Below are 17,380 nucleotides of genomic sequence, written 5' to 3'. Positions count from 1 at the left end.
TCTGTTTTTCTATTTTCTGTCATTCTGGAACAGAAGTTCTTTGGAAAAAAAAAAAGTGAAAATATTACTGAAGTGCAGAAGATGGAGAAAAGAAATAAAATGTCCATTTTTCCTTCTACTACCTCTAAAATGTGCTCCCAAATTTTGTTTAAATGACAATGCAGTGAAATATTTTCTGCTTTTGAAAAATGTATTACTTCAACTTAAAAAAAAAAAGCGGAAAAAATGTCTAACCCTGAGTTCTAAAAATATTTAAGACTGCTGTTTGCATTGCGATACTTATAGTCAGTCAATTCAGGGAGAATTCAGGGACTGTGTGCTTTGAAACACATAAAAATGGTATTTTGTATGCCTGCCATGGTGGACACTGAATTCATCTATAATAGCGTTATCTTTGTTTTTGTTACAAGTTTCTGCTGCTGAAGACTCGAATCTGCCCCTTCCACCCCCCAGATGTTTGGAATAACTGAAGTGCACATCTCTGGGGGAGCTGCTTTGGTGAAGCGCGGTATCGGAACGAAATGCGCCGCAGTCTGCGTGTGGGACTGCTGAGTGGCACAGGGAAACAGATCCCAGAGGGGTTTGGAGGAGGCGTCTCTTCACGTATGGTCACTTTGCATTGCAGTGAGCTAAAATACTCATGTTTTCTAGCAAGATAAAAGTTCTGGGTTTCTTTTTTTGTCATCTGAGTTAGTCCTCTGAGCACACGGCAGGTAGAGTGGTACTCTGTTCGAGTTTCCTACACCAGGTGGCATGAGTTAGGGTGGGGTGTCACTTGGCAAAACAAACTCAATTCCGCTTTCCTACATTTCTTTCAATTTTTTGTAGCGAGCATGGAATCAAACAAGTCTTACATAAGGATCTCTTCAAGCATATGTGAAAATGAAGTAAATCTAGTAATGATGCCAGCATGACTGTAATAAAATCAGTACGAAATTATAAGAAAATTGAGGAGTAAAAGTGGTGAATCTCCACGTTGTTTAGGGAAGGCTACATACAGAGGAAGGAGAAATCAAAAAGTGAGGTAAAAGGAATAGTGAGCTACTGGGTGGTGGTCTCAGGGTAACTGTACAGGGTGAAAAGGAATATCATTGGATTTAATGGGATTTGGACTTAGTTTGAAGCTTTTCAAAAAGTAGAAGGTCCTTAGAGTCCCATCAATTCCTAGGGAAATGTTCTTGGCATAGAAGGGTGGATTTTGAATAACTCTTATGATGAGGGAGCACTCCTACCGCTAGGGGGTTAATGTCGCAAAGAATGAATCTTTAAATTCGTTAAACCATTGGAAATAGAGATACTAAATACTAAACAAGCAGGGTTCTGTTACCTTACATAGAATTGGGCAGACAATATAAAGAAATGCAGTCTTAGTAGGACTTGCTTGTTTTTCAGATGCTTCAAATTTATGTCTGTTCAGCAATGCAGCGTGCATCAAGCACGTTGAAGCCTTTTAACACCTCTTAGTTAGACCTCTGTTGCAATACAGAGGAAGGCGGATGTTAGTGCGTGCTACCAGGATTGCATGTTAAAATGTCTGCCTTTCAAGTTACTTCTGCTGCCAAAGGAGCTAATATGCTTGAAGGACGTATTTTCAGAAAATACCTCATTACGCAGTTAAAGACAATGCTTTCTGTTGATATTTTTTTGTTATTGGTATGTGCCGGATAGAAAACGTGCAGCGGGTAATGAGCAGATGTGCTGCAAACAGAACAGAGGGGCTCTGCCGGCCAGTCTCTGCGTCGCAGGGGTGCCCCGGTGAGTTGGGAACCCTCCGCAGAGAAGTTACCAGGGCTCCCTGCTCCTGGGACCAGCTCTGCCCTGACACCTGGGTGCCGTCGGGCGTCCCAAGGGCACCTCGGGCGGCTGCGTGCAGCGTGGTGCCCGTGGCCAAGGACAGCCGAAGCGCGCGTGAGCGGCCTTGGCCGCAGCATCCACCCGCGGACGTCCGAGGGGCAGGGGAGCAGCGCGATGAGCAGCAGCCGTGGGAAGCTCAGCGTTTGTCTCGTGGCGTCTGAGGAGAGAGCTGCCTATGGAGAGCTGCTGCTCGGCAGCGTGTGGGCGGGTGTATGGTGTGGAGGGTGTTGTTTTTTTTTTTTTTCTAAGACTGTTATCAGGTTGTTAGAGAAGGAACCATATCACAGCAGCGTTTGTCAAATTTTCCAAAACTAATCATTTTGATAGGGCACCAGTACATCAGTGTGAATCTTGTCAGTGAGAAGTGAGTGTTTTGCTTTGTCTTTTTCTGAAGGAATCTTTACCTGCTCCCCCTTCAGGTATTCACGCTTGTGCAGGGTGGGCGGTGGGGGATGACAACAGATTTGATTTTGGGGGAGAGATTTGGTGAATGAATCAAAAGCTTCCATGTGTTTTTCTATTTCAGCTTTATTTAGTAACAATTTTAATGATCATGTTTGGGAGTGCTTTGTTAATGGGTACAGAAAAAGTGCCATCGTCACATACACGGCTATCAAGTCTAAAAAGAGATTTCAAATATTTCTCATTCTAAATAGCCTCAGCAATGTTTTGGAAACTGAAATATGTAATTTCTAATATGTCTAATTCAACAGTGCGGCATTCTGCAAAGCAGGACGTTCTTTGCATGCTTAGCGTTGACAGTTTCTTTTCTAGTTTCTGTGCCATGAGATACGAGCATTGCTGACTTTCTGCCACACAAGCTCTCTCTTGCTGCCGTTTATTTTATCCTTTTTCCCAAATGGGAGGAGGACAGTTCATTGCTTCTAGATGCAGGACATCGCATTCCTAATTACTTATTTTTTTTAAAATTGCATTCCAGATGCTCACAGATGAGAGCTCTGTTATGTTATCAGGCGTATTTGTTAATAAGAAAGTAACTTAAGTAGTTAACATAACAGAAGTTGATTTGACCTGCTGATACACATTTATGCAGGATAAACAAAGCCTGTTATCTGAGATTTTATTTATAAGGATCTGCTCAAGTGATCCGAAATCCCCCCCTTGTTTGCCTGTCCTGCCCTAGACCTCAGCACATAATCTCACTGTACTGCTGCCCTTCTGACATCTGATTGCCCTTTCCATCAGCATCCATCCAAAAGCATATTTGTCTAAAAAGGAAACAATTAAATTCCAATCTCATACAAAAAACCTTTACTTTTTAAAGAAAACATACTAAAGAAGTCACAAAGTCGTACGTGACAGGGAACCCTCACTAAATCAGAACCATAAGTCATTAGACCAAATTCAGCTCCTGCCAAAGTAGACACCAAGTCACTGATCCCTATATTTTGCCTGTTTGTGTTAGTAATATTATATGCACTTCATTTTTATCTGTTTTTCTATTAAATCCTGTAGTAAGAATACATTATAAATATATATGACAAGTACCATTAATATGCACCATAAATAACAAGTATGATTTGTAAATTAATACTGAAATATTTCATCTATGGAATGATCTACTGGTTGTAACTAATTATATCAATAGGCTAAAATGACAGAAGTCTTCAAAGACATCGGAAGACACTGGGAGCATCTCTTGCTCTGTTCCGGTGTCGTAATGGACACGCTCAACTCACCAGAGCTTTCTGTCAGTTCAGCCTGTGGGGTCGGCTGCCAGCCCTTCTGTTCAACCCACATTTCAAGCCTTGGGAGCCTTACGGACTTGGTACCAAATGGGGTTACCGGATGACGTGGAATTCTGCACTGCTGTGAACCAGCCGGTACCATCTCCTTCCCTCGCTCTGTCCGTGCCATCGGCTCCCAAGAGCAGAACTGCTGCTTTTCGTATTTGCACATCCTTTCCTGTCCGTAGATCTCCAAGCAGTCCCAGCTGGGAGACACCTTGTTTCTGTCACACCAGGCACTGTACTTTGATTTTGGCCTTAGTGACAGGATGTCTGCTTTTGGATCTTAAGTTTGAGCACAGCATTGATCTGCAAACAACTTTTAAAAAGCTGCAAATAATTCACAATGTATAATCTGTGGTATAATTGAGTTACGCTCTTTTAGTGTAGGTTTGACAGGGAAGCAGTCTCTGTGTCTTATCTTCAAAGCCCTCCATGAATTTACAAAAGGGAGCTTTGTCACCGGTTCCACTGTAACTTACTCCAAAAGCAGCCAGGTAAATGCACAACTTCGTGCTTTCAGTGAGATGCCAACCCCGCTCTGACTGTATGGCCATTCTGATAACGTCAGCAAAGAAGAAAGAGCCAAATTTGTACATCGTGCAAGTAGAGTGGGAAGCGGTGGAAAGAGATTATTTTTTAAACTTTAAGAAGAATGCAGGCTGAGTGGCCACTGATCAGATTATGGACTTTGTCTTGTATTCTTACCAAAACCAGTGAGTCTGCAGCGTAAAATCAGGAGCGAGCCTGGGGAGGGCTCTTTGGTCTTCCTGGCAATCCACTTTCTTAACAGTAGCGATTTAAAAGTTGGCATGGATAGATTTTACTCCTGTAGGATTTTTGGCAAAGACCTGTTTGTATCAGTGAACTTACGAACATAATTCCTACCTGAGAGAACTTGAAACAGTTCAGTTTTGTCATTAATTAAATTTCCCACAGCTCCTGTTTAAGATAGAAATGACTGAAATGACATTTCAGAGTGTCTGGTATGTCAGTGACATTTCCCTGGGTACCAGTTCTGTGCCGGTGGAATTCCCAGAAATTATTACAGCCCCAGTATGGATGTGGCTAGCTAAATCCCAGCCCAACCTGCTTTCTCTTAGGCCTCCAAGTATAGGCTTGAATGCTTGTGTATTTACAGTGTTTGAACAATTTACGCAATATTTAACTGCTAACAAGACTTTCTCTGTTTAGTTAATTTTATGATACTTACAAGAGGTTAACTGGTACATTTCCAAACCCGTGTAGGTAACAGACTTGAAAGCTATTATCTGCTGATTGTAGGATTGCAACTTTTAAACTTAGGTAGTTTATCCAGTTTAAGGCTAAAAAGCGTACTAACTAGGCTAAGGAAATAAGCGTTACTGAAGGGAGGCTGCCACTGTAACTGGTAGCTTCAGCAGCCTCAGCTTAGCTGGCCATGCCACGCGATGCATCGTCTTGCCCTTCAGCAGTGTTCTTTTCAAAATGTATATAGATTGAGAAATGCCTGTGTGTTGTTAGGGTAAAAGAGATTCAGTTGCACGTTTGTCTGCTTGACAGTTAAAAATCACACAGAAAAAAGAAAAGACGGTAAATGCTTTCCTATTTGATATTCAAAGCAAAAGCAAATTCACCTATGTGAATTAGACAAATTGGTCTTAACAATGAGGTTAATATTTTTTTCCCAGCTGCCTGAGTGACAGTTTAATGGAGATTTTATTATGTTATGTTAAGGATGGCGTTGAAATATATATTTCTTTGTTTGCATCTGTCACTTACAGATTTAATTAATAATCTGCTGGTTTCATACCGGTTTTTCTTAGTGCAGAATCAGTTCTTTTACTCCTTGCATATTTTTGACAGCTGAGTCCTTACTGGCAAAAGAAAGTTTGCAGTGTTCTGACTAACTGTCCCTACAAATAGAAGTGCATTTTGCTAGTACCTTCTAAAAACAATACTAAAATATTGGTGTAGTACATAAGCCTTTTACCACCCTTGAAAACCCAGCTTGAACCTTGAGCTAGTCATTTACATGATGTTTCCTTGGGATTACCTACATTCTTGTCCACTCTGACCTTGTAATTTTGCTCACAGTTGGAAATGTAATGCAGAGTGACTAAGATAATGTTGTTTACACAGACTTTAAGTGGAGTGACATTATAGTCAAGCAAGTGTCACATCACCCAAAGTGAAGGAAGACTTAATTACCATAATCCTGTGAATACTAAAATTCCTTAGCCATGTGTAGCATAATAATGTAATGTTCTGCATGTTACATTTAATAACGTGAAGGTACTATATTAACTCTCAGGGATCTTTTAGTTATTTTCAGCTGAAAACCAACAGATTTGGTTTGGGTCAGGAGAAACTCTGTGTCGATGTAGATCCTTGATGCATTATATTGCTAACAGTATACCATCTTCTTTTAAAAGTACGGCTTGACGGGCAAAAACCTAAAGTGACTGGACTGGCATCTCCGTGAACTCTAATGGATGTTCTGGACCAACGGTTTCTTCAGGTGATGAAAGCTAAAGTCCATGAAATAAGAGGAACGGTAGGGATGAGATGGTAATTAAAACATACAGTGTCATGGCAAACATACAGAAGTGTTAAATACTGCAGGACTTGAACAACTTTTTCTTTAAATAGTCAAGTGATCCTACCTTTTTGCCGATACTCGTTGCACCAGCCTTATGTGTTCAACCAGAATAAGAAGCAAGATCTTGAATGCGTATGTAATCATAGTAGGCAAATCATGAGCACTGATCATAATTATTTTCTGAAAACAGAATGATCTTTCTTAGTATAGATGGTTTTTATTTCAGTAGCACTTAGTAGTGCACAGTCTACTGCATGACTTAAACACATTTGACCTAAGTATCACACAACTTAGCAGCTGAAAGAGTTCAGTTTAGGCAAAACCCAAGTACAGTCAGTAGCTATTTGCCTTTCACTACATGGGAGTCCAGATTGTTCTCCAGCACCTGCCAGGCCACAGCCTTGTTGCCTGGGCTGTACGGTTTTATGGTCAATGGCCAACAATAATAGATAGACAATAATAGATGGATTCAAGAGCACAGATGAATAATTCGGTTTATTTTAGTATTGTTTGAAAGTTAAGTTTTGAATTAGCATTTTAATGAGACTAGCAGATAGAATGGTCAGTTCTGTGGGAGATTATGTTCAGTCACATAGGAACTGCTTTTTTGATAACTATTACTGTGTAGTTCACTTCTGCTTAATGTCTACAGTTTGATTTTTGGAGGACTGGAGAACAATGTAAGTATACAACAAACTAGGAAAAAGTTGGACATGAAAAGCTAGCATGGACTGCTAGTGTATGATTGTGTACAAACAAGCAGCAGCACTGGAGTAAGGAGTCTAGAGTTCATGTTGGCTTGCACTGACATGAATGCTTGTGCTCTGACTTTCCCTTTGCCATCACTTGTGTGTTACCTTGATGCAATTGCCTTTATTGGAATTGACTTTATTCGTAGAGAGGGGTTGGGCAAAGAGACTGTCCGTAAAGGTCTTTAGAAGTGGGTATTAACATTAAGGATGCTCTGCAGAAAGAGGGTGCAACCTATCATTGAATGGCCTAAATAAACGTTTTGCTGTATTACAGCAGTCAGAGAAGGATGTTCCTTAAAAGGGAAGTGTTTCCTCAGGAATTAAGAGCCTAGAGGGAAGGTAGGCCAATACTCTACTGTAGTCTCCTGCATCTGTCCAGGAGGGCATCTGTTTCTGAAGCAGCAACACATTGTGCTTCCTCCTTACTGACACCCAGCCTGTCCTCCTTCTAAGCTGGCATGTGCTGTCCCATCAGTTTTATGCCCCTAATTGCTGTTTCTCCTGTTTCTCAGATTATGTTCGTAAAATTCAGTTGTGCTTAATGCTCTCTTTAGTATCCACTTAGGGTGCTAGGAGCTAAATAAAAGAAGACCAAACAAATGCAAATCACAGAGAATGTAGATTATACGTGAAAAAAAGTTCTGTTGTTGCTGATTTTTTTAAACAAATTTCTACTAGCAGGCATTGCCTTGGCTGTGTTATGGACACATTTATGCATACATGCACTCCTCCCGTTCCCCCCCCCTCCACTGGCTCTTTTGTTAGAATATGATTTGTGGAATGGGACTATAAGAAACACGACTAAACACTGTGGAAGGCAGAAGCAGAGTTTCATTAAAAACCACCTTGGCGTAAACTTCTATTCCAGCCCGTGCGCTGTTCAGAGAGTGTTCCTGATCGACGGCTGCTTGTGCGCAGATTAGTTTTCATGGCTTCGAGCTGACCATATTTCCCTTTGAAATAAGGGCACTGGAGCTTTAACCTTGACACTGCGGTAATGCAGAAATCCTGCTGCACAGCCACCGAGCTGGTGCGGGAAGGCTCGCAGCACCTGTGAGCACAGGCTGTTGGACTGGATTGGGGGCCCCTGGAGTGCAGAGGCTGCAGCTGCCGGGCTGAGCAGCAGTTGGAAGCGCTTCGTCGCTCCCTCTTGTGAAGTCCCCTGAGAGCCACTAAAGGGTTTTAACTTTCTTTGGATGTATAATTTTTGTTGATTAACAGGAGTTCTGGGAAGGAGCCCTTTTGTAAAACTGATGACAGGGAGGAGCTGCCTGGGGCAGAGGCTGTCAAATGATCTCCTTTGTGACTCTGATAGTACAAATATTACCAAGGAACCAAAAATCCCTTCCCTCTCCCTGAGCTCCCCAGGGGCGGCAGTGTTCAAACACAAAACCGTTCGTATTGCCAGAGAGGAATCTTACAGGTCGTGCCTTTTTTTGCCATTTCAAACGACAGAGGGTTTTGGAGTATGCACACTTACAATATTATGTGGAGCAGAAAGGTCAGAATATTCCCAATATTAGAATATAAAATCTCCGATCTCATAATTACTAACTGTCTTAAGTAGGCTCTGTTTCATAAATGTTTGAATAATAACTGAAAGCATTTTGGGTGCAACAAGTTTGGCTTCCCTTGTAAAGACTTCATTTTCTGTCCTGTATTGTTTTAGATTGCAGAGAGCGGAAAAGGTTTTTTTCAGGACATCTGCAGGTGCTTGTCAGGAAGATCTGAGGGAGCGGACAGGGTGGTGGCGCTTGGGATTTTGTAAATACTGTGTTGAAGCTCATGCGCATGCACTAAAAGTATGCACACATGGATGCGTACACGTATAGATGTGTGTATGTATATTTAAAGTTCAGTAGAAGGAAAATGATCAGATGTTATCCAAATTTTGCTTCAGAAGCTTGACTGGAAGTGCAGTGTCAAAGGCTTGGTGAGTGTCATCACTTACACCCATTTTGCAGGGGCCAGGCACAGTATTTTGTCTTCGTGTCAGACAGTACAATATGAATTGTTATGCTATAGAACTGCATCAGATTTTCCATCATTTCCTTTCTATTCCCATTAAAAATAAATCCCACTCACTTAAAAAGCAATGTTTTTGAAAAAAGGGGGACATCCCTATGGGACGTGTATCGATCGTTGCGGGGCCTGCCTGTGGGGTGTGTGGGGCCTGCACGCGGGGCCTGTGGGGCCTGCACGGGGCCTGCGCACGGCAGTCAGGGTTCGCAGCCTTGAAAATTCCTGCAACCGCAAAACTAATTAGTGAAATTAAGTTGAAAATGCTGTAAACAAGTGAAGTTATTATTCATTCTGCACGGCACTACAAATGTGGGAGGACATGTTAAATGATAAATTAGGCATGAACTGCTTTAATCTGTAAGCTGAACATGCTAGCGAAGGGCCTGCATTTGTAATTAGTATTTCGGGCCACAGGAGAGTGGTGCCTCTTTTAAAACAGTGACAGGGAATTGATCAGTTTAGGTTGCCGTGGCAACCAGGAGCCCTCCATTGCTTTTGCCGCCATTCTCCTATTATGCCGTCCCCGTGTTTAGAAATATATTTATGAACTGTAAAGATAAACTACTCAATAATGCAAAAGAGGCTACGATGCTCAAATGCCAAAGTGACGGGGGCCAAGTGAATGCCTGACTACCCGATAACAAGCTTAAGTGTTCTATGGTTGTCATGACATTTCTTTTACAAAGCAAATGATGTCTGCAGAAAAAATCTTAAAATTAGCCGAAAATGCAAATCTCTTTATGAGGCTGTCACCTCCATAATAACAGACAATAATTGATGATTTATGAGATGCCACCATAGCAACCAACTCCTTCGGCACCCCTTGGCTTCTCTTATACAATAGACTTAGGCTCCTGTGAAAAAGTTTCCAACGTGAAGCTCAGGAGGTCTGTTAGCTTCCTACTCCATTTGGTCGTACTAAATGAATTTCACAAACATTGCAGAGATTTTTGCAGTCAGTGTACGAATTAAATGGTTGAAGTATCTTTTGTAAAAGCTATGTAAATCGTTGTTGAAATAGGGTGGTTTTGATCAAAACCTTTTAAAGAAACTGTGTAATTTTTATTCACTTCAAGTTGGATTGGAAGCTGTGACACAAATCTGGGCTGTTTAGCTGGCTTTTCAGAGTCCTTTGTGTAATACTTAGATTGAAAAATATTGCTTACATAAATCAACTCGTTTTTTGCATATTGGTATCTAAGTTAAACTGAATATCGTAGAATAAATGATGTTTCATTGGCTTGTAATTTCAGTGACTACAAAAAAAAAAGCTTTTATTTATGATCATGTATATTTAGGTGCCTCATGGTTCAGTGTATCTGTGTTCTTCATGAGAAACTAATGCTTCTTAAAAAAATCTTCAAGTCTTTCAGATTACTTGCTTTTCTAACTGATACGGCCCTACTTACAAAGTCAATTTCAGGAGAATTGGGATGTGTGGTCTTCTTGGTTGAAGGCCATGTAGTACTAGGTGGTGTCAAATTAATTTTTATCATTTATTTCATGTTCATATTATTTGTCCTTTTGCAGGGGAGTATAAGGCACGAAAACCCTCATGCTAAAGTTCTGCTAAATTTCATACTTAAAAAGCTCAATTTAGTGTTGAGGGAGGAAAACTTGTTTTTTGTTGTTGTTGTTGTTATAATTCCTTCCCCTCCCCTTTCATTATTAAATGGAGATTCCAAATATACCCTTTTTATTTCAGTCAATTTTTTAAAACACTGCAGTAGGAAAAAATCCACTGATTAGAAAAAAGATTCTTGAACTACTATGTTAAATTTCATCCTATATCCTGAGATTCTTACTCAGACAACAATTCCAAAAAAAGTAACAGGAACTTGTTCGAATTAAGAATTCATGATCTTTCCCATTCTTTTTTTACTTAGTCAAATATGACAATTAGAGCTGTCAGTTCCAGAACGAGATTTCTGGTAGAATGTTATCTTTGTCACCTTGCCTGGTATATAGAGAAAAAAGAATAAATAGATGGAAACCCATTATGTTGTTCCTGGTTACATCTAGGCATTGTGAACTTACCTGTTCACATTTTGATGTATTTTTCCAGTGTTTAGTGTAACTTGTTTCTTGTCATAGAACTTCTAATGAAATAGTTTTCATAGGAGTCTTTTAATTTTATTATTATGTATGTGAGAAAAAAAATGGCAATTTCAAGATGACACAAGTGTGTTTTTTTTTTAATGGCTGTGTCTTCCTTGCAGCCTTACTTTTTACTTCAGAAGAACTTGCTCCAGTTCTTTCTCTGCCTTTGCTCCAAAACAACAAACAGAAAAATCCCAGTCACCACCCCATAACATCCACCTTTTTGTGAATAACCAGGTTTGAATACTGTAATGAAAATACAAAGAGTAAGAAGGCAGGTAATAAATGCTGTTGTTTGCTGAGCACAGTACAAAATGGTTATAATTTCTATTGCTGGATCCTTTACAATAAACATCAGACCTCTTTTATTTTATATGTTCTTTTCCCTTTTCGGTATTGATGTACTTTCAATATTGTTAGTATCTTTTGTGTTCCTCTGAATCTGGATGCTGTGCTGAAGGTGTTCTCATTAGCATTTTACAAGCTGTGTGTGTGTAACAAGTGTAGAAATTGCAGCAAAATTTTTTGCTGTGTATTGACCTGAAGTCCATTTGAAGTTGATAAATACCAGCTGTTCAAACAGAAAATTAAACAAAAGCAACTCAAAACTTACTCTGAAGTAAACAGGTGAACAGTATGTAAGACAAAGCAGTTCCCAAAGGCATTTTTAGTACATGGTCATTATTTAACTCCTGACTGAAAATAAACAATGCTGACAGTGTGTGTGTTGGGGGGCTATGATATATGAACAGTGTCAGTACTGTAGGCTGATAACCTATAGCTTGACATCCTTATCTATAAACTTTGACAGATACATCAGTTTGTTATTGTCACTTTATTAACTTGCTTCTATGATAGCAAAAGATAATCTTTCTCAAAGTCTAACAGAGCTAATACTTTACTACGTAAAACATTTGGAAAAGTGTCAACAAATCGTTTTCTTCCTCCAAAGGAAAATCCTTTACAGTTCATTACATATTGAGACAATATTTCACAATATGGAATGGAGTTGTTTGCATATCAGCAGCAGACAATAAAGTGTTTTGCTACATTAATTTATTTCTGCCAGACACATCTCAGCAGCCTATCTTAAAAAAAATAAAAAATGAAATAATATATTGCTAGGAAATGTAGTTGTGGCTCCTCAAACTGAACACTTGCTTGAAAAATTAATATTTTGGTCTTGTGATTTTTAATTGGAAAATAACAGCTGTTCCTAGTTGGAACTGTCTATTTTGTCTTCTGGTGGTTTACAACAGAGCTGTAATAAAAATTTCACAAGCCTTCTCGCTCACTCCATCCCACCCCTGCTATCCTGTTGATGCCATGGGGGTGAGTGAAGGGACAGAGCTTGAGCTGAGGCAGCATCAGAGAACGTACAAAAACAGTTCTGACTTTTTTTTAACGTCTCCTGATTTTACTTCAAAATGTTGGTATGAATTATACTACCAAATGAGCATTTTTTCATGTTCTCTGTAATAATTTTTTTTAATATTTGAATCTGAAACTTTATCCAACATCTGTTGCATCGCATCTTGCCAGACTTCTTCCTTTTAGCTCCTTGCCCTGTCTATCTTATGCTTACTGGCACATTTTACTTTGAAGACTATATAGCTATGTGTGTTTTTCAGTGAAGGAGTTATGAAATGATCCTTTACGTGCTCAGACATTCACTTGTAGTGCATTCTGTGTACTTCACTGGGACTGTGTTCCTTTGGGGTGGCGATGACGGGCTGTGACATGACAGCAGGACTCCAGTTGCATAAAGCAACCTGCATTCTGGACTTGCATAATTTTGGGGTGCTGGTGTTGTCTCAGTGGTGTTCTTTAAGCATTAACTGCGTGTATGTGTAATTACGTAGGGTTTTTAGAAATGTAAACAAAATCCACAGAACTTCTGTCTTCTGCAGCCAGTGTCACCCTTACGGGTCATAGAGCTACTGGACTGCCCAGACCTCTACGGTGTGGACTGATGGAGTAACTGTAGCCAGAGCATGATGCAGTCTCCTCTAGGAGCCAGAATTGAATCAAGGTGTGCACCTTCGGCAGTGCTTTTCGTTGATAATGGCTGCAGCGGAAATACGAAGCTGTGCTTGTCTTCAGAGAGTACTTGAGCAGGTACTCAAGTTGGTTCAATGAGGTCTTAGATTTTGCATTCATATAATTTTGATAAGAGATATAGCAACCAAGCCTGCCCAGGGTAAATTTCTGGAATATACAAATATTTATTGCTTGATCTTGTTATAATAGTAGCATTGTGTAGTAGAACATCATTACTTCACAAGTGAAATAACTTGTGTTCCAAGTCAAAGACCAAGCTCTATGGATAAGAAAATATAAGCTATTGTAAGTGTCCCTGTTTTTTAAAAGAATTCGTAGATACATCCTGAGATTTTTGGAGAAGATGCAGTATTAACTCAATTTTTAGGAAAATATATGTGACATCAGAGAAAAATCTTTCAACATGTCATTTTGTCTCTCATCTGTTTGTTATTTAAATAAAACTTATGTTTCTATTTTAGCCAAGTGTAAGTTTAGCATGGCCTGAAAATGTAAATCATTAGTTAAGAGACGCTCCTCGTGTCAGTGGCTGTAATGAAACACGACACAAACTCGTAATTCCATTTAAAACAAGTAGAATTATGTAGTATGGTAGTAACTGAGCAAAACGGGGTAAGAAGGAGTTTTTTTAAATGTCGTCATTGATATTGACATTACTGTGCATTGGAATCAGCAGAACTTTTTTGGTGTTTTCTGACAAAGACTCTTACTCCATATATATCTACTGCTGCATCAGTTCTTTCGCAGCTGCATTGCAGACATGCTGCCACACAATTTTTGGTATACCCTTGATGACTTTTACTACTTTATCACAGTGTCAGCTGCGTGACAGCAGCAGTGTTCCTGGATCAATATTATATTATGTCATTTTGGGCTGTGAAAGAGAGCTGTATAAAACTTCCAGATTTCTTTCTCTGGAAATGTAGAGCTGAGACTACGAACAGCCAGATAATAATCTGCAGTAGAAGTACTGAATGAAAATGAAAAAGGTGGATGAGAGATTTGTGTATAAGAAAATAAGAAGGTTGAGTCTTTGAGAAGCAAGGTAGGAAAAGGGAGTACTGCTTTTACATTTTCGATTATATCATAGCATCTAGAGATTTTTAGCACAATGTAGATAAGGTTGTCATACCTCTGAATCCACTGGATTTTGCTACATTTCCAGGTAGAGTTAGACTTTGCCCAGCTTGTTACTAGTGCAGGAAACAGGGTAATTGGACCAGCCCACATCAGTTAGTGGAACTCTCCTGACAGTCTGATTTAGGAACTACTTGTTTGTTCTGCTGTTTTCTTCCTCATCCAATTTCTTCTTAACAAGTGCAAGTGATAATATGAGAGGTGACTAAATGTGTTCACTAGAACACACCTCTTGAAAAACTTGATGTGCATGTGTACATACTAACTTGCTAATATGGTCACAAAGATTTTAAATTGGAATTAGAGGGGGATAGGAAAAACTTGGAGGTTAATACAGATAGCTACAACTAGTCAAGCATTTACAAAACCAGAGGTATGAAGTGATTGTTCACGTGTTTAAAGCTGGTACAAGAAACAGGCTGGTGGATTGCTTCCAGATCACCCTAAAGGTGTATTCTAATCCAAGAAACAGGGAAGTAAATAAGAAAAAAATCTTGATATATGATCATGATTTATACCTGTTATTAAAGAGAGTTAATCAGATAATTCACACAGCTAGATTATTACTGTGAAGGATATTGCTTGTTCAGGAAGCAAAAGCAACTAAAAAGGAGAGATGTTGCCTTTCGAAACATGGCATGCACTTGCTCAGGGGTGCAGCCTGTACAGGGAGACAGCGCTGGAGATGATGGCAGCCAGCTCGTGAAGGCCACTGAGGCAGGAGGGAGCCACGTGTGTGGAGCTTTGTGTCACCATGTAGACTCACGGAAAGCACAGGACTTTGTGCTAATAGGAATTTTTCCCAATCCAGACATACAACCAGTATGGTCTGGAATGCCTGAAGCTTTTTTGTGTGTTGGATAGAGAAAGCTTTAAGGAGAAGTTCTAAACTTGGGTCTCATCAAGAAAGAAAAACTATTTAAGAATGTCCAAGTTTAGTGTAAGTGGAGTGAGAGAGGCTATGAAATGATAGTGTCAAGCCATCTGACAAGAAGCAAAACCAATAATATATAAAGAAAGTAGTGCTTTAAAAGAAAACATACTGATGTATTCAGGTTGGGAAGTAAGAACTCCACAGTAGTGGAATGGCACAATTTTCAAGAAATCTTTCAGTTGTTTTAGTTTAAAATAAATAAATAAATACAAAGAGGGCATAAATACAAACAATTCAATCACAGATGAAAGGTAGCAGCTGTAGGAAGAGGTCAGGTTTGCTGAATTAGCAATCTTGCCATGATGATCATGAGAAGCACCTTTCCAACTAGGGGGAGCAGTGAAGGCAGTTGGGTTAATCTAAACATTATAGAATAAGCATGTGGGGACAGTGTCAGAAAGGCCGAAGAAAAAAATGAGATGCAATTGGCAGATGCTTTCCAGAGTAGCAGGAAATTGGTCTACACATCCACCTTGGGAAGAGCAAAGAAAGGGTTGATGCCCTGCAATGCATGCAAAGGGAAAGGTTGCAACAGGTGGACAGGGAACTTACTTAGATTAGATGTTTTGAAATCAGCTGGGTCTGAGGACCTTGGTTTTAATGTAGTTAAATAATGGTGGATGAGATGTCTGTGTGATTAATGGCTAACTTTGAAAAGTCATGGGGGGATGAGTGAGGTATCAGAAGACTGGAAAGGAGGAAAGAGGTGGAATTGCTTGGAAATTGTAGACCAGTTGACTTCAGATCAACTAGAAAAATACTGTGACTAATAAATAAACTGCGAGTGCTCAGAAAATAACAGACAATGTGGATTTGTCAAGAGCAAATTATGTCAAACTAATCCGATTTCCTTATATAACAGAATAACAGTCCATACAGGACAAAGGTGGAGCAGTAGATGTCATGTGTCTTCATGTTAGGAAGATTTCTGGTCGTGTCTTAGGTACCATTATCATAAACCAGTGAGAAGAACATGGTCTAGATTAAACTAATACGGATAGATGCAAAACTGCTTTGAAAATTGTATTTGGAGAGTATTTATCAGTTCTTTTCAAAATCAAAAGCAAGAGAAAAACTGGGAACACAGCAGGTTGAAACTATAGTATTAATGTTATTATTTCATTATTTTCCATTCCTTTACTCTCTGTAACGAAGAGGATATGATACTCTTTCATTACAGTTTATCTCCTTATGCCCCTTTTAACTCTGGTTGTCGGAATGGGGATTCATTCCTCTTGCCCTAAGGATGTAGGGTTCTCATGATTTCTCAAACTGTTCTTGAATTTGCTTTTACCAATGAGAGGGCTGAGAAAAGAGATGCACAGACACACTGCCTTCCTCCTGACACTTCAGGCTTCACCATCCAGTACAAGGCAAGTTCAGGCTTTTTGTGTTAAAGAGAATCTCAGGAAAAACTGCGGTGTTTGTTCTTTCTGGAAGTTCTATTCAGAGAATACAGCTCAATCACATTGCTAAAACAATGCATCCTTTAAGACCCTTTTAAAAAAATTTCTCTGGACTAATTGTGTTGCAAAATACTCAAGAGGAGTCACTCCACTTAATAGAGATTTTTAATAACATAAAAAGACAATTTATTCTTGCCTTAATATGACAAGTTCTTATCTCTAGGGAGGACTGGGTATAGATTGAAGTTTAAGGGACTCTTTCTTTGCTAGGTCAGTTTTCATGAAAGCAACTGGGATGAGGAGGAATTTATCCCCATGAGTTTGATCCAGACGCACGTCAGTCGTAAAACCTGGGGAGACATCAGGTGTGCTTTCCTACTGGCGTGTCAGGAATGTTGCGTGCGGCTGCCTAACAGTAATTAATTCCAATTATTTGCATTCTAAAATTATGAATTCTAGCAGCCAAGTTACATTTTTCTGTATATGCCAAGTGTTACATTTCATAAATATTATTATTAGGACATAAATGAATATGAATCTGCAGTATGAAGGAGAGAGTAGTGGCAATAGTGGTTAAGACAGGATAGCATGCTGGGTTCGTATCCAAAAAATTACTGTTCGCAGAGATGTGATAAAAGCGTGTTGGCTTTGGAAAAGGAAAGCTACTTAAATTATAGCTCCTGGGTAAAATGTCTGGGCTTTTGCTTCTCATGGGCAATTCCTACCAGTTACTGCAGGATTAAGTTGTGACCTAAGGATTAGAATGCATGCGCAGAATTTGGGGT

The 17,380-nt window shown here is 39.6% G+C and overlaps 1 protein-coding gene across 8 annotated transcripts in view; it reads left to right on the top strand.

Moving 5' to 3' along the window:
• DACH2 (dachshund family transcription factor 2) overlaps positions 1–17,380 on the top strand; it is a 289,478-nt gene that overhangs the window by 92,373 nt on the left and 179,725 nt on the right. The window contains exon 1 of one of the 8 annotated variants that reach the window (XM_083797541.1): positions 17,114–17,378. The exons of the other annotated variants lie outside the window; for them this stretch is intronic. Within the exon in view, the coding sequence (XP_083653667.1) occupies positions 17,359–17,378 (20 nt within the window). The 5' untranslated portion in view covers positions 17,114–17,358. Of the gene's footprint in view, positions 1–17,113; positions 17,379–17,380 lie in introns of those variants that run through there. 8 annotated transcript variants of the gene reach the window in all.

This window comes from Anser anser (genome assembly GCF_964211835.1).
Source record: "Anser anser genome assembly, chromosome: 13".
Classification (NCBI taxonomy): Eukaryota; Metazoa; Chordata; class Aves; order Anseriformes; family Anatidae; genus Anser; species Anser anser.
This window is presented reverse-complemented; position numbering and strand designations above follow the sequence as displayed.